Source organism: Trichosurus vulpecula, chromosome 3, assembly GCF_011100635.1.
Source record: "Trichosurus vulpecula isolate mTriVul1 chromosome 3, mTriVul1.pri, whole genome shotgun sequence".
Lineage (NCBI taxonomy): Eukaryota > Metazoa > Chordata > Mammalia > Diprotodontia > Phalangeridae > Trichosurus > Trichosurus vulpecula.
The window spans coordinates 168,132,972-168,153,713 of NC_050575.1; the positions used below are offsets into that span (position 1 = coordinate 168,132,972).

At 42.5% G+C, this 20,742-nt stretch overlaps 1 protein-coding gene across 1 annotated transcript in view; it reads right to left on the reverse strand.

Annotated features, from left to right (window-relative positions):
- Positions 1 to 20,742, reverse strand: part of SARDH (sarcosine dehydrogenase) — a 135,242-nt gene that overhangs the window by 43,041 nt on the left and 71,459 nt on the right. The window contains 1 exon segment of the mRNA XM_036749434.1: positions 11,408 to 11,501. Coding sequence (XP_036605329.1) covers positions 11,408 to 11,501 — 94 coding nt within the window.

Sequence of the window (20,742 nt, forward strand, 5' to 3'; positions counted from 1 at the left end):
GATTTCCAGCAACTCAAAGTCTTCAATCAGGAGCTAGATTGTCAGGGATGCTGTATATAGAGATTCCTGATGAGAGACAGAATGACCTTGAAGGTTGCTTCCAATAAAGTCTGTGGTTCCAAAGATAAAGAATCTGAAAGGCTGAAATAAGGAGTGAGTCCATTCCAGGCCTGGGTGGCCGGGGGGGGGGGGACGGAGCAGTGTGGGGAGAGAGATGTACTTTGTGTGAGTACACAGAGGTGGGAAGTGGCCGGTCAATTTGAGGAACAGCAAATAGCCCAGTTTGGCTAGAATATTGAAGGCAGAGAAAGGAATAAGGTGAAATAAGGTTAGAAAAGTAGATTTACATGCACTGATGCAGTGTGAAGTGAGCAGGGCCAAGAAAAAAATATACACAGTGACTACAGCAATGTAAATAAAAGGAAAAACAACTACAGAACAATTACCAGTGAATGCTGAAGAAGTGCAAAGAACAGCATGGTCCCAAAGAAGCAAGAGGAGAAGAGGTGGGAGGCCCACAGCTGTGGAACATGGCATCTATTTCCAGACTTTTTGGATATATTGATCAATTTTGCTGATTTTTAAAATCTTTCTTTTTTACTCTCCTTGAAAAATATTCTTTGCTTTATGGAATGGCTCTCTAGAAAGGGAAATAAGAAGGGATGCTGGGAGAAATTTAGGGGATGTACAAATAAAAATATCAGTAAAAAGTTCTTGAAAGAAAGAAAGGGTAGAAGCAAATTGTGGAGGGCCAGGCTAAGGAATTTGTATTTTATTTTAGAGGCCAGATATACACATACAACTCTTTCTCTGTCTCTGTCTGTCTGTCTGTCTCCCTCTGTCTCTCTCTCCTTGAGAACTGGAGCTTTGTTTATATATATATATATATACATATATATATATGCATACATACACATACATACACCTATAGACATATGTATACATTATATATATATATATATGCAAAAAAGCCAGACCTTATGCCAGCAGTATCTAGATCTACATAGAGATAGATATAGATACCTATAAAAGCATATATATATCTTTGTATACCCAGCACCTAATAGAGAATAGGGCTTATGTTTAAAATATGGAAAGAATAAATATGACTTAGAGTCAGGAAGACCTGAGTTCAAATCCGGATTCAGACATTTACTAGTGTCTAAGCCCTGGCAAGTCACTTAACTGCTATCTGCCTTAGTTTCCTCATCTGTAAAATGTGGGTAAAAATAGCATCTGCCCCCTAGGTTGTTGTATCACATAAGATACCATTTCTGAAATATTTTGAAAACCTCAAAGTGCAATATAAATGTGAGCTATTATTAGTTCTCAGGAAGTCCCATCGCACTTCTATTATAGTACTCAGGGCTCATAACATGGCACGTTAAGGTTTATGAAGCACTTTTTTTCATAAGGTAGAGAATGTGAATTTTACTATCTCTGTTTTAAAGATGAAGAAACTGACTTATCACACAGGGAGTAAATGGCAGAGCTAGAAATCAGACCCAGATCCTTGGGTTCCCAAGTTCCACGCTTCTTGCTCTCTCTCAGTAACTTCTCGAGGAGATTTCCCAGAGGCCTCCTTACTAGCTACAGAGATCCTTGTCTTTCTTCTCCTTCCCTCTCCCCTGCCCCTCATGGCTTCTTCTTCTTTTAGACAAGAGAAAACCAAAGAGGATGACATAGTTCAAAGTGACAACCTCCCATCCGTAGTCTGCAGGGAATCCCCAGACTTGCCAAACACCCTCTATGACCTAGGACATGCTGCGCTCATTGTCCAGAGGCTAGAAGACCACTGAGCTTTCTCTGCATGGAGAAAAGCAACGGTTACCAACAGAAGCCTACCTTCAATAGAACAACCAAATCCCCTGGACCTGCTGTCTGTCACCCTTTCCCAGTTACACTGGAAAAGATCTCCCCTTAGTCACCACACCAATGAAAAATTCCAGATCAAGGAGAAGGAAATTCACTCACATCTGTTGTACACTTTGAAAATTATTTTCTCTTTTGTCTGTTTCCCAAATCACCGTTCGTTTATCATCCATTCTTTGCCTTAGGTTCACAAAATTATGCCCCCTTCTCTCTGCCTGGGTAGACACCTTTCTAGAGACATGTGCAAACACAGGACATGGAAGAAGCAAAACAACAACTTACAACTCTCTAAATAATGGCTGGAGAGAATGTCTGGAGCAGGGGTTCTGTCAGTGAATTTGCTTTTAAAAATATTTTAACAACTCTATTTTAATATAATTGGTTTCCTTAGGGATTTTATTTTATGCATTTAAAATGAAATGACCTATTGCAGCACTTTGCAAATTTTAAATCATAATATAAATGCTTATCATTATTATTAAAAAATTATTCTGAGAAGGTGCCCATAGGCTTCACCAGACTGCCAAAGGGGTCTATGACACAAAAAAAGGTTTAGAAAGGATAGCATGAAGGACAAATAGAGACAGAGTCCCAAGACTTTATACACGAAAACCTAAGCAAGATAGATTTTGGGGTCAGAGGACTGGGGTTCAAGTCCTAGAACTGCTACTGTACAACATGGGGCAAGTCAGTCAACCACACTAAGCCTCAGTTTCCTCATCTGTACAAACAAGGGATGGAACTCAATGAACTGAGTTCCCCTTCAACACCAAGTCTAAAATTCTATAATCCTATAAAATAGGCAAGACACGTATTAAATCCCCAAAACATCATAGGGTGCATTATCAATAAATGCCCTGAAATTGGACTGAAAACTACCAAAGATGGCTGACTTTTGAGTGTCATCATTAATTCCTAAGCAAGAAAAGGATAGTTTCCAAATCAAGGTACTCAAAAAACTTCGTGGTTCTCTATTGCCTATAGGATAAAATTAAAACTCCTTGGTATGACATGTTATCTGCTTTAACTTCTAGACAAACTGGACTGCTAGCTGCTTCTGCCCTGCCCTTTCCTGCCTGAGGGTGCCTACGATACAATCCCTATTCATTTCTTCTCATTGCAGTCCAAGGCTATTTATTGCCTCCTTCATGAAGCCTTCTCTTATTCTGCCTGGTCAAAAAAAATGTCTTCTTCCTCCATTTTTCTTAGACCACTTTGCCTCTGTCTCCCTTTTATACCTTCTATCTGATACATTGTACACTAGAAGACTTGGGGACAGCCCACCATCATACCACCAGCCAGAGCAATTGTGAGCCAAGACACTATGAAACAGATGGGAGTGGTTTGAGTTAACTTTGTACACAAATGGATTGACCAGAAGTCCAACTGTGGGTCTTTTAATCAAAGACTGTCCTATAAGTTGAGTAGAGAGCTCCTCAACCCCATCCTAGGAACCTCTTGGGGGGCTACTTTTACCTGAAGGTAGTAAAGTAACCACTTATCTGAACCCCCAGGGTCTGCATGACCCTGTGGTCATGGATGTGGAATCACACTTGGAACATCATACCATCCTTGAGTGTATGTTTGTCATATCACCTGCTTTAAATTGTGAGTTTCTGGAGGGCGGGGACTGAATCATTTTTATACTTGTGTCTACTGGGCTTAGGACAGTACCTTGCACATGATGACACACTTTGTTGAATTTGGTCCAGTAACTCCAAATATCTGGACCCAGGGCTTCGGCTAGTGCCTCTTCTGGTTTAACTGTCAAATGCATGAATGGCTCAGAGTATTCTCTCTGCAGGCTCCCTGCTTCCTTTCTTCCAAGATGGTAGATTTCCATTAGTTGTATTACAGGAAGATCGAGACTTCATTGATCACAGACTTTGGGGAGAATGGGTGGGAAGATAATGATGATAATCGTAGGGGCTGAACCTGTGATTTTTTTTTTGGTATAGGGAATTTCCAGGTGAGAAAACTCTACAGATCAGAACCTTCTCTGTCAGTCATAGTCTTAGAGGAGTGACCTAGAGCACCAAGAAGTTAAATGACTTGTCCAGGGTCTCAAGGCCTGTATGGGTCGTTAGCAAGACTTGAACCCAAGTTTTCCTGACTCCAAAGCCAGCTCTCTGTCTCTCTGTTATATCACACTACCCTTCATGAGGTAAACAGTACCAGCATAATAGGAGGTTTGAGAACTGATTGGCATGTTGAGATTTGTAATTCTGAGGGCTAAGCTACAAATCCTAGGATGCTGGTCAGCTCTCACCACCAGCCAGTCCCCCCTCAATTACACTATAATGATAGTCAGTAATTTGCAAATTACTTTACATATATTATTTCAGCTGATCTTCATGATAACCCTATGAATTAGCTGGGATTATTATCCCCATTTTACAGATGAGGAAACAATGACTCTGAAAGATCAAGTGACTCACAGAACTAGTGTCCGAGGCAGAATTCGAATTTAGGTCTACCTAATTCCAAGGCTAGCTCACCTTTCTACCCGTTGCACTGCCTCACTGTCAACTAGTATTGACTTTTATTTAACAGAAGAGGAGATTGAGGCTCGGTGAGATTAAGTGACTCTCCAGGGTCCCACAACCAATAGGTGCCAAAGGCAGTACTTGCACCTAGGCATTCCTGATGGCTTTGAGGATAGCTTTATGCACCAAGTCTCAGAATATATTAATAAAAATAATAAGATTAAATTTATATTGTGCTCCAAGATTGTAGAGTGTTTTATTACATTAGATGTCAAGAGATAGTGGTGAGGCCATAGGTCCAGAATTCAGGAAAGTGGGGTCTAGTTCAAATTTCCTGCCCCTATGAGTCAGTATTTATATAGCATCTTAAGGCTGGGAAAATGCTTTGCATATGTTAGCTACTAACCCTAAGTAACGGTGTTTGAGTCACTTCCCTACCAGGGGCCACTGTTTCTCTATCTGTAAAAGGAAGGAATCGGACTAAGTCCTTTTCTTTCCAGCTCTCATGTTTGACATTTGGGGCTCTCTCTGCGTGATTCCTCATGAGAAAGGCAAGTAGGCACTGGCTGGGAGTCCCTCAAAGCCAGAGCGGGCCATGTCTCAGTGGCTCCACACAGACTCCGTCAGCTCCACCAATTGAGCCTTCAAAGCACGGCATGTTCCCCTCCCGGACCTCACCAGCTTCCCCACCATCTGCCGCCAGACAGACAGGCCTACGATTGTCAAGCTTACTCGGTGATCAAACACACCACCTGGTTTTTCCCAACCCAAACAAGTCCATCTTCAAGAGAACATGACAGTCTGTATTTAACACTTAATCGCTCTCATACCAGAAAGGCTGCCAGTGTCAAGGTGGTGAGTTATCGGCAGTGGCCTGGTTTTAATCTGCCTAGTTCCGCTATAGAAGCAAGGGGAAAGAACAACCTTTCTCTCCTTTTCCTCCTAAAGCAGACTTTCTGCTGTTATTATTCTTATTTCTGCCATACTTTCTTGAGCATAGTAGGGTAATTCATTCTTACAGTTGAGGAAACTGAGGCCAGGGAGGTATTAAGATTTTAGGATCATAGATTTAGAGGCTCATGTGCCTTCAGAAGCCATCAAGTCAAACCCTGATAGAAGCAGGTAGGTGATGGAGAGGATGGAATGCTGGGCCTGGAGTTAGGAAGATTTGAATTCAAATCTGGCCTCAGATGCTTAACTAACTGTGAGACCCTGAGTAAGTCACTGAATGACTGTCTGCTTCAGTTTCCTCAACTATAAAACGGGGATGACGGTAGCACCTCCCTGAGCTGTTGTGCAGATCAAATGAGATAATATTTGTAAAGGGCTTAGCACAGTGCCTGGCACATAGTAGGTGCTTAATTAATGCTTGTTTTCTTCTTTCCCCTCATTTTACAGATGAAAAAACTGAGGTCCAGCGTGGCTAAATAACTCAGTTCATACAGACAACTGGTTTTATAGCCAGGATCGGAACTCTAGTCTTCTAATTCCCAATCCCAGGGGTCTTTCCACATATTGTAGTAAAAATCCTTTTGCCAAGTGAAGAATTATTTTTTTTAATTTTAAAATCTTGGTTTTGGGGTACCAGTTTAAAATGGACTGTATCTATACAGACTGCATATGTGCAATTATAACCCCCCTGACGCAACTCGATTAGGTAACTGTAAAAATGCTACTGAATTAAAAGCAAAAGCTTGTCTACTGAAGAGAAATCTTTTTGTGATGAGAGCAAAATGCACGTGTGTTCACAGAGCCTGCCGCTTTCAGACAGGCAGCTTGCTAACGAGACAGATTCATCTTGGTCCCACTCCCAAGGAGCCACTCAGCCTGAGAACTGGCCTGGGTCCCCAGCTCCCACTGCGGCCTCACTGCAGGTGAAGGGGCTGGGCCACAGACCTAGGCCACGCACACAGTTCTGTCTGCCAGGCCCAGGGAGTCAGCCAGCAGGCGTTGATGGTGTGGGCTGAAATGAGGGGGCAGAAAAAGTTCTTGGTAGGGTGGGGAGGCAGCTGTATCAGGGACGTCTGAGAGCAACATAAGCAGCTGCCATCTACAAGAGTAAAACTACTCTTTATGGGATTTTTTTTTGTTGTTGGGGAGGGAGGTGGGATGAGGGGTAGTTAAGGAGGACCCTTGACTCCCTTCACCCTTGGTCCTGTATGTCTATTAGTCTATCTCAGTGTGTGTTTCTGTCTTGGACTTTGTCTCTCTGTGCCTGTCTGCCTATCTCTTCATTTGTCTCTACACGTCTCTCTCTGTGTTTCTTTGTGTTTGTCTGTCCCACATTTCTCCCCCAAATTGAGAATAAAGCCAAGTGAGACAGGGAATACACACACACACACACACACACACACACACACACACACACACTCACACACACACGGAAGTCCTTCCAAAATTCCTGCCTCTAGAAAGGTTTAGGAAAACAGGAACATCCACCCTCCCAGACAGAGCTGAGTCTATCCCCTACCAGGGGCCAGAAAGTTGACCTGCCCCTGAATAGGAGGCTGGAACGTAGCTTTGGTCCAGGGAAGGGGTTGTGGTTTTAGGGTGATCACCCCCAGGGAATGCTGAGCTTATCTGCTCTAGGAGGTGCCCTTGAATGCACCAGGGAGGCAGGAAATAAGTAAGACTCAGACAACAACACCCTCTAGCCCCCAAACCCTGCCTCCAGGGAACAAAGGGGAGAGTGGAATTCTGAAGGAATTCTTGGACTCCAAGGGAAAGAAAGCAGCCATTCTCTCTCTGCTTCTCTGGACATTTGTTTATTTGTTACACTGATACAGTCCCCTTCCTCCCAAAACCTCAGGACCTAATCTTTAGGCCAAGTTTTCCCACACCGGGCTCTGGGCTCCAAACCAATGTTTCCCAATCTGTAACACACCTGTGAACACACCAGGGAGCATCGGTAGGCTGGTTCACCCTGCATTCTGCCACCCACCCCTTCACCCATTTATACATACACACCCCTACCTCCAAATACATAATTCTTATTTTCCAGCTATAAATGCATATTGAAACCATAACTAATAATTTTTGCCTCCAGGGAAAGAGGCAGAAAACATGCCTTCAAACTGAATTTGTAATTAGGGGGAGAGAGGAAGGACCCAGGGATGAAGGGTGAGGGTGAAGCTGGCCAGAGCTGGACTAGGGAGGATCTCATGGGGTATGGTTCCGTGTGTGTGTGTGTGTGTGTGTGTGTGTGTGTGTGTGTGTGTGTGTGTGTGTGTTCAAGAGCCAGAGCTTGGGTGAATGCTGGGAGGGTGGGATGGCTGGAAGTATACCCTTTGGCAACTTTATATTTTAATTGATTATCCTTGTTATCGAAGTGCTAAGTTGTTTCTACACTGCCGAAGAACTACACTATCAATGTACTTTAAATTTTGGCTCTCTGGGTTATAGCCCTATCACCCTGCCCTAGTTACTGTTCTGACATGTACATTATCTGATAAAGTCTTCTGATGTTTCATTATAGTATGACTGGAGAAAATGAGTCCTAGTGGGCTTGGCCAGCTGAGTGGGGGATGGGGGGATGGGGGGTAGGGGTGGGTGCATACAAAGCTGGAAAGTCATGCCATACTGGAGTCTTTGAGGATAGTGGAAAGTCTTTGATAGATAGATAGATAGATAGATAGATACCTAGTGACAGACTGTTGTAGGTCTGCTATCCAAGGACCAAGCCAGCTAAGTTTGGAGGAACTTATGATCAGAAGAATAGCAGAAAGAAGAGTGATGAAGCTTTTAGTCATAACAGTCCATGAAGACTATCTAATAAGGGAGAGAGGAGTTGTGGTCTATCTCAGTGGGGAGACAACCCATACTGATGACATAATAGATGCTTAGGGACTGAAGCACATATGTGTAATGGAGGTAATATGCCGATCTTCCCTGCTCCATTCTCTGCCCCCTCCCACCTCCAATCTGCTCTGGTTAGAGGACACCCCAACAATGTGGGGATGGATCTGAGCTGAGCTCCTGGTCCACTTCTTGGGACATGTGGTCAGTATTGAAGGACTTTGAAATGACCAAGCATTTTCTTGGTACCCTTGACAGCAGCTGGGAAAGGGGGCTGCTTCAAAAAGGATTGTCCACTGAGCCAGGATGAGTGTCAGTATCAGTAGACCTTAAAAAGAGTGACTGCCCTCCAGTGCTCTCTCTTCTGTTCAACCCAACACACAGGGATTCTGGTTAGGCTTCCTCTTAGACTTTACATGGGGCTTAGAGATGAAGATGACACCCTTTACTCATGTACATATGCAGATAAATAGGAGTGTTTTTTAAACTTTTCAGAGTATTTTCCTATGAACTTACTTGAGCCATATAGAACACATGGGAGCTAAGTAGGAAAAGTATTACAACCTTCTTTTAGTAGATGAAAAAACTGAAACAGAGATGAGAAGTAATCAGCCCTAAGTCACACAGCATATTGGGGATAAATCCATAACTAGAACTCCAGTTCCTTGCCCTTAAACCTAGAATGCAACATAAATAATTCTGCTAGATGTGTTGACCATTGAGAGGCAACAACCAAGAGCCTGATTTCTATTTAATTGTGAGTTATCACAAACCTTCCAACACTATAAAATGTCAACTATTATTTTTATTCAGAAATTATGTTTAAGAAAAGAAAAAAAGATTTTAGTGGGATTTTCATTATAAATCCATGAGGTAGGCATCTTAAGAGTTGCTAGTCCCACTGTGAGGATAAAGACACTGAGGCTAAGAGAATGGATGAGACTTTTGAATGACTCATAAGGTCATGAAAAGTACCCAAATCAGGACAAGAGCCCAATTTTCCTGATTCCAAGCCTGGTATGTAAAAACTCATTTCTGTGATCTGGACAATGCAGAGCCCCAGGCCTCCTGTCCAAGCCCCATTGGTATGTCCTTGGGGGAGAGTGAGGAACAGATTGTGGGTCATGACTCTGCTGGGATCCAAATGGGGATGCCCCAAAAGAGTGAACCTATAACCTCTTGTCCTTTCCTCACTCCATTTCCTTGAGGGGAAAAGTTGGTGGGGAAACCTCCACCAGAAATGTGCTGTTTCTTCAAAGGGTAGAGAGACCAGCTTGAGAGAAAATCATTACCCGGCTGCCTCCAGGCCTGTTATTAGGCCCAGCATATACAAAGTCAGTCTGGCTCAGGAGGGAATTTCCAGCCCTTATTTTAAAAAGAGAAGTCATTTGGAGTAAAACATGGTGTGGGTTTCTGGTGTGAGGCCACATCCAGCTTTAGAAATTTCCTACTCTTTCCCACTTTGATAATGTTTTTTGCTCTTGAAAAAGTATTTACCGCCACTAATCTCCTTGATTCTCACAACTCTTCTGCACGGTAGTTGAGCAGTCAGTCAGCAAGCATTTATTGAGTGCTTACCATGTTCCAGGCATTGGGCTAAATGCTGGGGATACAAAGAAAGGAAAACCAAACGAATTCCAAACAAAGCACAGTCTCTGTCCTCAACAAGCTCACATTCTAATGTGCGAACAATTGTAAACATGCAAGACATATACAGGGTAAATGGGAAGTAATCTCAGAAGGGAAGGCATTAACAGCTTAGGGGACTAGGAAAAACCTCTTGAGGAAGTGGGGATTTCAGCTGCATCTTGAAGGAAGCCAGGGAAGCCAGAGGAAGATGTGGGGAAGAATATTATGCCTATCTAAGAGTTGAACAAATGTGACCTAAAGAGATTAAGTGCTGATATTATCTGAATATAAACTAAAGCATGCTGTTTTTCACTTTTCTTTCTTTCCTTCTTTCTTCCTTCCTTCCCTCCTTTCCTTCCTTCCTTCCTTCCTTCCTTCCTTCCTTCCTTTCTTTCCTTCCTTCCTTCTTTCTTTCCTTCCTTCTTTCTTTCTTTACCTTCTTTCTTTTCTTCTTTCCTTCTTTCCTTCCTTCTTCCTTCTTTCCTTCCTTCCTTTCTTCCTCTCTCTCTTTCTTTCTTTCTTTCTTTCTTTCCTTCTTTCTTCCTTCCTTCCCTCCTTCCTTCCTTTCCTTCTTCCTTCCTTCCTTTCTTTCTTTCTTTTTTCTTTCTTTCTTTTTCTTCCTCCCTCCCTCCCTTTCTTTCCTTCTTTCTTTTGTTCTCTCTTTTCTTTCTTTCAATTTTGTTCAAGTCTTCTTGTACAAAATGATGAATAATGGAGATGTTTTACACAATTGTATATGTATAACCTATATCAGATGGCTTACCATCTCAGGTAGGGGAAAAGGGAAAGAAGGATAGAATTTGTAACTCAAAACTTTTTAAAAAAAAAGTTAAAATTTGTTTTAACACGTAATTTGGGGAAAAATAAAATATTACTAAAAGGAACAAAAGAGATGAAGTACTTTGTTCCAGGTCAGTCATTAAGAAGGTATCACAGGATCATAGACATAAAACTGGAAGGGACCCTAGAGACCATCTAGTCCGACCTCCTCATTTTATAGATGAGGAGTTTGACCCTAGAGAGGTGGGATGGTTTTCCAAAGGTCATATAGCTCCCTAATGATGTAGATGGGATTTGAACTGAGGTTCTCTGATTCAAAACACAGTGCTCTTTCCATCACATCACAACCCTGGTCTCCTGACTCAGTTCCAGCATTTTTTGTACTCAATTGCCCGGCCTTGGGTGAATTTCACCTTAGGGTGAAACCTCTCTTCCTGTAGAGTTGATGGTGGTAAGGACATTTCTGATATTTCCTTCTCCCCCCTCCTCCATTCTCTCTCTACCATCAAGGGTTCCCAAGCCCCCAGGATGGAGGCTCAGAGACAAGGTCATTTCCAGATGAAATTGCAACGTTTGCCCTGTTCTCTCTATTCCAATGCCATCACATCATATCCCAGGAACATAGTTTGTTGCTGCCGTGGCAATTGGCAATGTACCTCCCACTGCCCATTGAAATTGACCTTTATCCATCCCATGCCATGGGGCTGGGCTCGTGATGTCTTCTACAGAAACAGTCAGAGAAACTAATCTGTGCCCACCGGACAATTGAAGAGTACTTGTTGAATGCCAGCTACGTACATGGTGTGTACAAGGGGTTAACTGAATGGAGAATATTTGGTACATACCAGGTGCCCAGCAGCTTTCACCAGCTTGTGAGTGGAAAAGGGAAAGGCCTTGTTGCTCAAGTCTGTCTCAAGCACCTCCTGAAGGACTGCCCGGCTGTAAGGAACAAAACTTCAGTTTTAGCGTATATGGTAACAGTGACAGAATCAAGAAATGTCAAGACTGGAAGGGACCTTAGGATACAGGACATTAAAACTGGACAGGACTTTGGGACAGAAATCAGTCAATAAATATTTATCAAGTACCTACTATGTGCCAGGCATTGTACCAAGTGCTGTGCTAATATAAAGTATTAGAGCAAATAGGACCTTCAAATATGGAAGGTACCTTAGCATATAGAATATTAGACATAGAAGAACATTAGAGATTAGCTAATTTAGACAGCCAAAGGTCAAATTAGCAAATGAAGGGGAGAGCCAGGACTAGAAACCAAACCTAATTTTCAATTTCTAGCCCAATTCTTCTTCCACTAAGCCAATAGAAGTCCTCACATTTCATATTTGTTCTTGAGTTTCTAGAATTTATTTATTCTTACTTCCACCTAAGTGTTTGTTCCTCTTCAAAGACTTGTTCATCTGATTACAAATTCTTACAGCAAACAACTGTATAACACATCTTAGGAGCTGTACTCAGCTCCTTAGAGCTTTAGAATCCATGTATTACCCCACAGAAAACAGATTTTGAGATGGAAGGGACTTTAGATCTTATCTACCTTTGTTTTTTCAAGGAGAAAACTGAGACCCAGAGAGTTTAAATGACATGCCAAGGTCAGGTAGGCAGTAAGTGACAGTTAAAGACTTAATTTTTTTGTACACATCCCCATCCCTGTGATCCCCATCAGATCCTCAAGATGCTTCAGCTTTGCCAGTGATTGGACTATACCTTCTCCCTGTCACTCATCAGCATTCCTTCTTCACCTTCACATGAGTCTTCCTAAGAGAATGAAACTACTACTATTCTGGGGTCTCCGTTTTATATTCAATTTTCAGTTGTTGTTCAGTTGTTTCAGTTGTGTCCAACCCTTCATGGCTTGGCAAAGAGTGGTTTGCCATTTCCTTCTCATTTTATAGATGAGGCACTAAGGCAAACAGGGTTAAGTGACATGTCCAGGGTCACACAGCTAGTAAGTGTCTGAGGATGGATTTGAACTCAGAAAGATAAGTCTTCCTGACTCTAGTCTCAGTACTCTATCCACTGTGCCACCTAGCTGCCTATTCAATTTTCTAGGCTTTACCATTTATTGTCCAATTAATTCAGCCATGGAGACAGTAAAAAGTAAAGACAAGAAGATTGTCCTCAGTGTGGCAAAAGTCATTGGCTGCAAACCCCAACTATCTAGATCCTTTCTTTAGTGTACAGAAATTAATTTATTTGTTTTATTTCAATTCACTTATTTGTTTATTCATGTATATATGTATATATATAATATATATATATATATATATTTATGCTATGCTCAGATTTTCTGAGAAAGAAGTAGGTCATATGAAAACAAGCTTATTATAAGGGATCTGGTCCAAAAAGTAGCTCCTAAAGAATGCTTAGGCCAGTTTCCTACCATTTTGCCCCATCCCTATTTCTAGTGCTATACAACGAAAATCTGTAGAATGATAACCCTGAGGTCCTGTATCAGCAAAGGCAGTTACAATTGTATTTCCCAGGCTGGACTCCTTCAGCATAGGAAAGTAGATCAAGGCACTTCAAAGACAAGAGTTAAAATAATTTTTGGGTTCACTTCCAATTGGTCAGAAAAAAATGAGATGAAAGAGAATACTGGAGCATTTTGACTGATCAATGTTTGGATTTCACTTGGAATGAGTATCACAGTCAAACCTAAACCGTAAATGATAGGAACTCACTGGATTTACTACTAACTTAGAGCATGGCTCCTGGATAGATGACCTGCTGGAAATCATGCCCTACTCAGATACTTTTTATTTGACTAGAATGATGATGATGATGGTGATGGCGATGGTGGTGGTGGTGGTGGTGATGATGATGGTAGTGGTGGTGATGGTGGTGCCAATGATGATGATGGTGGTGGTGGTGGTAGTGATGATGATAATGACAGTGGTGGTGGTGATGATGATGATGATAACAACATCTAGCTGGCTCCAAGCCCCTGGCCATGCTTCAACCTGGCCATGTAACTACAGTGCCACCTCACTCACCTCTCTTGCTGCTTGGTGAGAGCCCACCTGCTATACCTAGCCATCTCCAGACTTCTAGCCACCCTCCTGTTATGCTTCCACATACATCCTCCCAACTCTTCACCCCTTGCTCTGAAGGTGGTAATCAGATCAATACTACCATAATTTCTGGAAACTATGTGTTAATTGACTTGCCCTATGTCTCCACTCACATCCCTGTGATTTCCCAGATCAAACACCTTCCTGAGACACTATTTTTCCACATATGTTGTCTTCATGGATTAACATCTAAGTTTTTTCTGGGTAGGGACTTCCTTGCTCTCTTTTGTATTTTTATCTACATCCTATAGCATAGTACCTGGCACACCATAAGGGCTTAATAAATGCTTTTTCATTCATTCATTAGACCATTCATTCAGGAACAAGGATGATAATAACTGACATTTATATAATACTTTAAAGTTTGGAAAACTCTTTCCATACACAGAGCATTAGCTTAAAAACTGCCCTAAAACTTTTGGGGCACTCCATATTACCTCATTCATACCTTACAATTATCCCATGGGATAGATAGTAAGGTATAATTATACCCATTTTACATATGAGGAAACAGCCTTGTTCATAACTTTATAGCTGATAAGTATCAGAGAGAGGATTTGAACTTTGGTCTACCCAGGAGGCAGAAGTAAGAGAAATGGATAGAACTAATGAAGAGGTAAACTTGGACTTGATGTCAGGACAAATTTGCTACCAATTAGAGCTCCCCAAAGGGTGAATGGGCTACTTTCAGAGGTAGAGTCCTTGCTCATGGGGGTCTTCAAGCAGAGGCTGGAAATGTTACAGTATAGTAGGCATTGCTTTCAGGTGTGGGCTAGATGAGATGGCTGCTAGGGTGTCTTCCACTCCTGAGAGGAAGGCCTACTGGAATCACAACATCTGTGATTCTGTCTGTGTGAGACAGCAGGAAGAATCTGGATTGGAAGTCTGACGATCTGAACTCCAGTCCTGCTTCTCCTACTTACTCTCTGAATGATTAAGGGCAAATTACTAAACCTAACTGGGTAGGATTCAGTTTCATCGACTGTAAAACAGGGAGGTTGGACTTGGTGGCCTCTAAGTTCCCTTCTAACTCTATAGCTGTGTCAGGACTACTTGAGTTCAAATCCAGCTTGAGATGCTTACTCTGTGACCCTGGGCAAGTCACTTTAACCTCTCTTTGCCTCAACTATAATGATAATAAATTTCTAAAGCTGGATGTAGCCTCACACCAGAAACCCACACCATGTTTTACTCCAAATGACTTCTCTTTTTAAAATAAGGGCTGGAAATTCCCTCCTGAGCCAGACTGACTTTGTATGTGCTGGGCCTAATAACAGGCCTGGAGGCAGCCGGGTAATGATTTTCTCTCAAGCTGATCTCTCTACCTTTTGAAGAAACAGCTCATTTCTGGTAGAGGTTTCCCCACCAACTTTTCCCCTCAAGGAAATGGAGTGAGGAAAGGACAAGAGGTTACAGGTTCACTCTTTTGGGGCATCCCCATTTGGGTCCCAGCAGAGCCATGACCCACAATCTGTTCCGCACTCTCCCCCAGGGACATACCAATGGTGCCCAGACAGGAGGCCTGGAGCTCTGCACTGTCCAGATCACAGGAATGAGTTTTTTCTCCTTTGAAGAAACAGCTCATTTCTGGTGGAGATTTCCCCATGAACTTTTATTCTCAAGGATGATAATAACACTTACCTCACAGGAATGTTTTGAGGATGAGATGAGATATATCACACAATGAAATGGCACACAGTAGGTGCTTAATAAATGCTTGTTCTCTTCCCCCCCCCCAGCCAACTCCTGTACTCTAGCTACCAGGCCATACTTCCTCACCCTAGACTCCCTGGACCTTCACAATGATAGCAGCCACCTCATATAACCCTTCAATCAAAGGTGCATGGGAAGCCAAGATGGGGACAGAAACTGGCTGTTTATTATGAAGCTTTACAATGACTGGGCCTTCTTATGAAGTTTGGCTTTGTAATGGGAGGTTGATGCTGCTCGAGCTAGCTTTCTAAACCCATCCCTAGGGGTGAGCTCTCTGCCTGGGAGTGTGGCTGTGGGATTGTTGCCACTATGAAAACCTGGCTCCAGCAACACTAGTAACTGATAAAGGGTTGCTCTCCCTGGTGCTGAGATAGCTAACTGTCCTCCCAGGTCTGCTGCTGCTCAGACCTTTGAGATCTATAAATGTTCCCTTATGTAACAATGCACTCCAGGCCAAGCTTTCATATGCACATGGTGCACGGATGGACACACACGCCACACATGTGCAAGCACACACATGTGGAAGGGGTATATTTAGCTCTGAACCCTGGCGCTCCTAGAGCCCAAAGCAGTTTGATCCTTGATGTAGGAGAGACTATTGTAACTAATGGATCTCCCTACTGATCCTTCCCTGGCAAAGAAATGAGGGAGTTGGAGCAAGGGTGGGAGGGAGACTGGCAAAGATTCTGAAGTGAAAAGAAAGGGTGGCCTCTTCTTTCCTCTTCCCCTGTGAGTCACCCACTCTTGCCTTTAGCAAGCGTCGGAAAGCTGCTGCCTAATGTCAAGTGTTTAAAAGGAGATTCACTTTAGTCCTGGACAGCTATTCAGAGGAAGATTAGTAATTAACAGTTCCTAGGGGCCAATTTGGAAGCTGATACCAGCAGTCATATCCTAACAATGAGACAGTTTCGAGTGAAACAGTCTCACTAGGGAAGTAGAAGCATGGCCGATTAGATCTAGAAGAGACCAGGAAGGCCATCTGGGAGATCTTATTTTACGGGGGGGAAATGGAGGTTCAGAAAAAGGGAAATGAGGGGGCACAGTGGATAGAGCACTGGCCCTAGATTCAGGAGATCTGAGTTCAAATGTGGTCTCAGACACTTAGTAACTATGTGACCCTGGACAAGTCATTTAATCACAATTGCGTCCAAAAAAAAAAAAGAAAGGAAAGAAAAGGGGAAGTGATTTGCTCAAGGTCATCAAATGACCTAAGAGCAAAATTAGGACCAAGACCCAGCTCCCTGGATTCTTAGTGAAGACCTATCTAATCTACCAAGGAGATCAAAAAAGCATCCCTGTGCCAGTGACAGAAGGGACAGAATGCGATTCAAATCTAGATTCAATTGAAGTTTACAGATTTACTAAATGCTTCCTATGTGCATGTGTTCCATACCACTGGGCATTGTGGATCTCTGTAAAAAAATGTAAGACAATTCCTTGTTCTCAGGAAGGTTACAATCTTACAGAAGTGGTGTGTGTGTGTGTGTGTGTGTGTGTGTGTGTGTGTGTGTGTTTTAATGATGTAATTACCCAAAAGTCCTACTGGAGTTGAGAGAAGAGAGGAATCAACAGAGCACCTTAAATAGTTAATTTTCTGTCATCCTGATGGGGGTATTTCATGGGAAGGGAAGTGTTTCTCAGAGGTGGTTGGGAGGGAAAAACCTGGCATGAAAACTGGGAAGTTAGAAGATGAAAATACTCAGAGCTGAAGTTCACTCAGTCAATCAACCAGCACTTATTGGGTGCTTACTGTTTACAGGCTCTATTCCAAGGGCTGAGATGGATACAAAGAGCCACTGACTACTTATGTGACCTTGAGTAGTCATTTCACACCCTTTGGCCTCAGTTGCCTCCCATATAAAATAAAAAGGTTGGACTAGATGATCTCTAAAGTCCCTTCCATATTATTCTATGAATCTTTGGGAAGTTTCTAGTCTAGTTGGTTTGATGTGAAGGAGAAACTCTGGAAGTTTTTTTTTTTAAACTAAAATTGAGTAGATTCATGGCAGAAAAAGTTAAGGAATCATGATTGACTAAGATGAACTTTTCTTCTTTCTAGCATATCAGGTGTGTTTGGCAGATACCAATCTGCCTCTTGCCTGGAGCTGGTTGTAAATGAAGTCCAGCATAACCCACACATAAGGCACCCACTGCAACTTGGTTAGATTAATGTTTCTTACATGTTCACCTCACTCTCCCCTTCCTACCCCAATTCAAAGCAGAGCAACAGAGCCCTGCAGCTTCCTCCCCATCACCCTGACTCTCTACTCTTACCTCTCTGGTGCTAAAAATAACACTGAGAATGAGCTGACACTCCCTGTCAAAAAAACTCCATTTGAATGCTGCCTCAAGTCCCAGGAAGCTGGCAGATTCTTCCCTGTAGGGCTGAGCAAATTACAGATGCTCTCTCTACTCTAAATCCCAGAGCCATAGAATTGCAGAATCTGAGATTGAGAAGCAACTTCAGAGGTCATTGAGTCCAATCCCCTGTCCAGTGCAGGAAGCCCTTCTAAAATATCCCTCTGACCATTCAGATTCCAAAGATCTCTAAGGGCACAGGAATTCACTCATCTTCTGAAGCAGTCCATATCATTCATTCACTTACCTCCTGAAGAAGTCCATAGCATTCTTAGCTCTCATTGTCAGGGGGATCCTCCTTATAATTTGCAACACTCTGCTTTTTTCTGGCTTCCCAGCAATTTTAGGTCACATCAAGCCTATCACATAGGACCTGTTTACAGGCTTGGTATAGGTTACCCACAAAGGAGATGGCAAAGATACTTTCTATAAACCTCTTCCACCCAAATGTCAAAAGATAGGAATTATGCACCAGAGACAGAGTGATTACAGCTGTGTCTATAAGATACAAACTCAGATCTCCCTGTACAAGATAAAGACGCCATGAATTAACAATGGAGAATCTTAATACTTAATGCCCATCTCCCACCTGACTTCATTACAGCTCCCTTAGTCACAAGCATACTCAATTGTAACTGGGAGTCTTGGCACTGTAGCATCTCCTGTGGCTTCAGTGATTCTGTGCTAACCCTTCCTCCCCATCCCCCACCTCCAATTCCCAGCCCCCGAAGACATGACAAACACTGATTTTTTCCAGCTATGTAAAGGAAAGGAAGAGAGAGGAAGGAAGATCAGGTGGACTGAAAATTTACCATTGTAGGCATCTGTACTCAGAGCCACTGGATGTGGGAAACAAAGCATTGGGTCTGAAAAAAAGGTGGACTGAAAAAAATTAACTCTGGCCATCTCTATCCTCTGAGAGTTTACTCAGGGCAAGAACCCAGGCTGGCTAACCCCAATAAACTCTAAATGTGAAGAAGCTATGGTCAGGAAAAGCCCAGCCCAGTGTGGAAGAGGAAGGGAACCAAAGAATGAATATCAGGGATGGAGAATATAAGAAAAACGCTGAAACATTAAAGATATCAAGAGAAAAGGCTTAAAGAAAAGTCCAGCCTACAAGTAGATACAGCAACAGAGAGAATCCTAAAAACAGAAGGAAGAATGATTAAAACCTCCAAAAAGAACCAAAACACCTTAATAAAATATTATAACATGAAGGAAAGGGAACCAATAGTGTCTGATGAAAGGCAGAATCTCATGGATTCCCCAGAGATCATGGAACAACAGCAAAAAACTCTAAAATAGTTTAAAAGAAAAATAAAATTCAAAAAATAAGGAAATAGGAATGAATTTAGGTTGGCAACTAGGGCTTCCAATGAAAAATTTTAAAACAAATGAGCAGAATAGAAAAATAAAGTTTGTGATGGTAAATATTTCTGATGCGGTTTGAGGTACTGGGAACCCCAAAATGTAAGGATACAGGACAGTGTCCACCTGCGATGAATTCACATACTCAAGCTTTCTTTCAATCCAAGTAGCAAGGTTTATTGTAGCACCAAAAGCGCGGGTGAGACTCCTAGTGAATCTGCAACTGACACTTACATACAAAAAAAGGACAGTGAAAAGATCTGGATGCGATTAAGGAGTGGTAAATAGCCTGGGGTGGGCCAGGTGCCAGTGAAAGCAGTTAAGTGGTCCGGGGTGGGGTCAAAAGCCACTGTGAAAGGACTGTTAAATGGGCTGGGATGTGCCAGATGGCTTGAGCTAGATGCCAGCGATCTGGGCTGCTGAAATGTGTGGGAAAATTCAGGGACTGAGCTGCTTTCAAAGACATGGTCTGTTCTTTTTAGGGGTCCAGGTCCCATCTCCCCATCATTAGCATCTGGCACATCCCAGCCCACTTGACAGTCAGTCCTTTCACAGTGGCTCTTGACCCAGACCACTTAACTCCTTTCATTGGTGCCCCTGGCCCACCCCAGGCTATTTATCACTCCTTAATCCCATCCAGATCTTTTTACTATCTTTTTTTTTTTTATGTAAGTATCAGTCTTATCCACAGTAAGTTGTAGATTCCCTGGGAATCTCTCCGGCACTATTGGTGTTAAAATAAACCTTGCTACTTTGACTGAAAGAAGGCTTGAGTACATGAATTCATTCCAAGTGGATGCCACCCTGTACCCTTACATTTTGGGGTTCCAAGCACCCACATGGTTTCCAAACAAATATAAGCTATGAGAGAAAACAACAGATATGGAACTCAAAAATACTAAAGTAGAGGAAAGTTTGACAAAAGCAAAATGCAACATTAAAAAAACAATACAACCATGAATTCCATGCAAGTCAAAGCAATGGAAATTCCAGGCACAGAGCACAAACATAACTTAAGGAAGAATATGACGAATGAAAAAGCCTGAATTCTACAAGGCAGGAAATAACATAAAACACCAACAGCAAATAACCTTTCGGACCACAAAACATTGATTGAGAAAATCCATCAGTTCCTCCAGAAGCTTCTCCCATTGCATTTCAAAGATTTGAGAGGGCGCTGCACCCTGCCGTATCCAACTAGCCATCCACCAATGAGATAGGGAAGTCTCTATTACCTCGATGGGAGTCCTCCAAATAATGTTAGGTGGAAAATCTGTTCTCAGCTTGGTATCAATTTGGAGGCAGAAGAAAAACTTACCCTCATTGACTATTTCCCAGCCTTTTTCCACCAAGTGATGTCCCCACCTTAAAGTATTTACTGTGTTTGCTATTCTTTAACTTTTTTGTGTTTTGTCTCTTCCCCCCTTCCCCTCAAGGGTCAGCATGTTTAGCACTGGACCAGACTCACAAGATCGGGTTCAAATGTGATTTAGGGATGGTCGGTGGGGTATTTTCTGCTACCTCTTAAGGATGTGTTGTGCTAGGGAAGACCCTAGCCTGGGACCCCCTGATTGTGTAAACAAGTATTTTGGGGAATGCAACTGAATGAAATGATACATGCTTTGTGCCATATGACATACTGAGTGTTA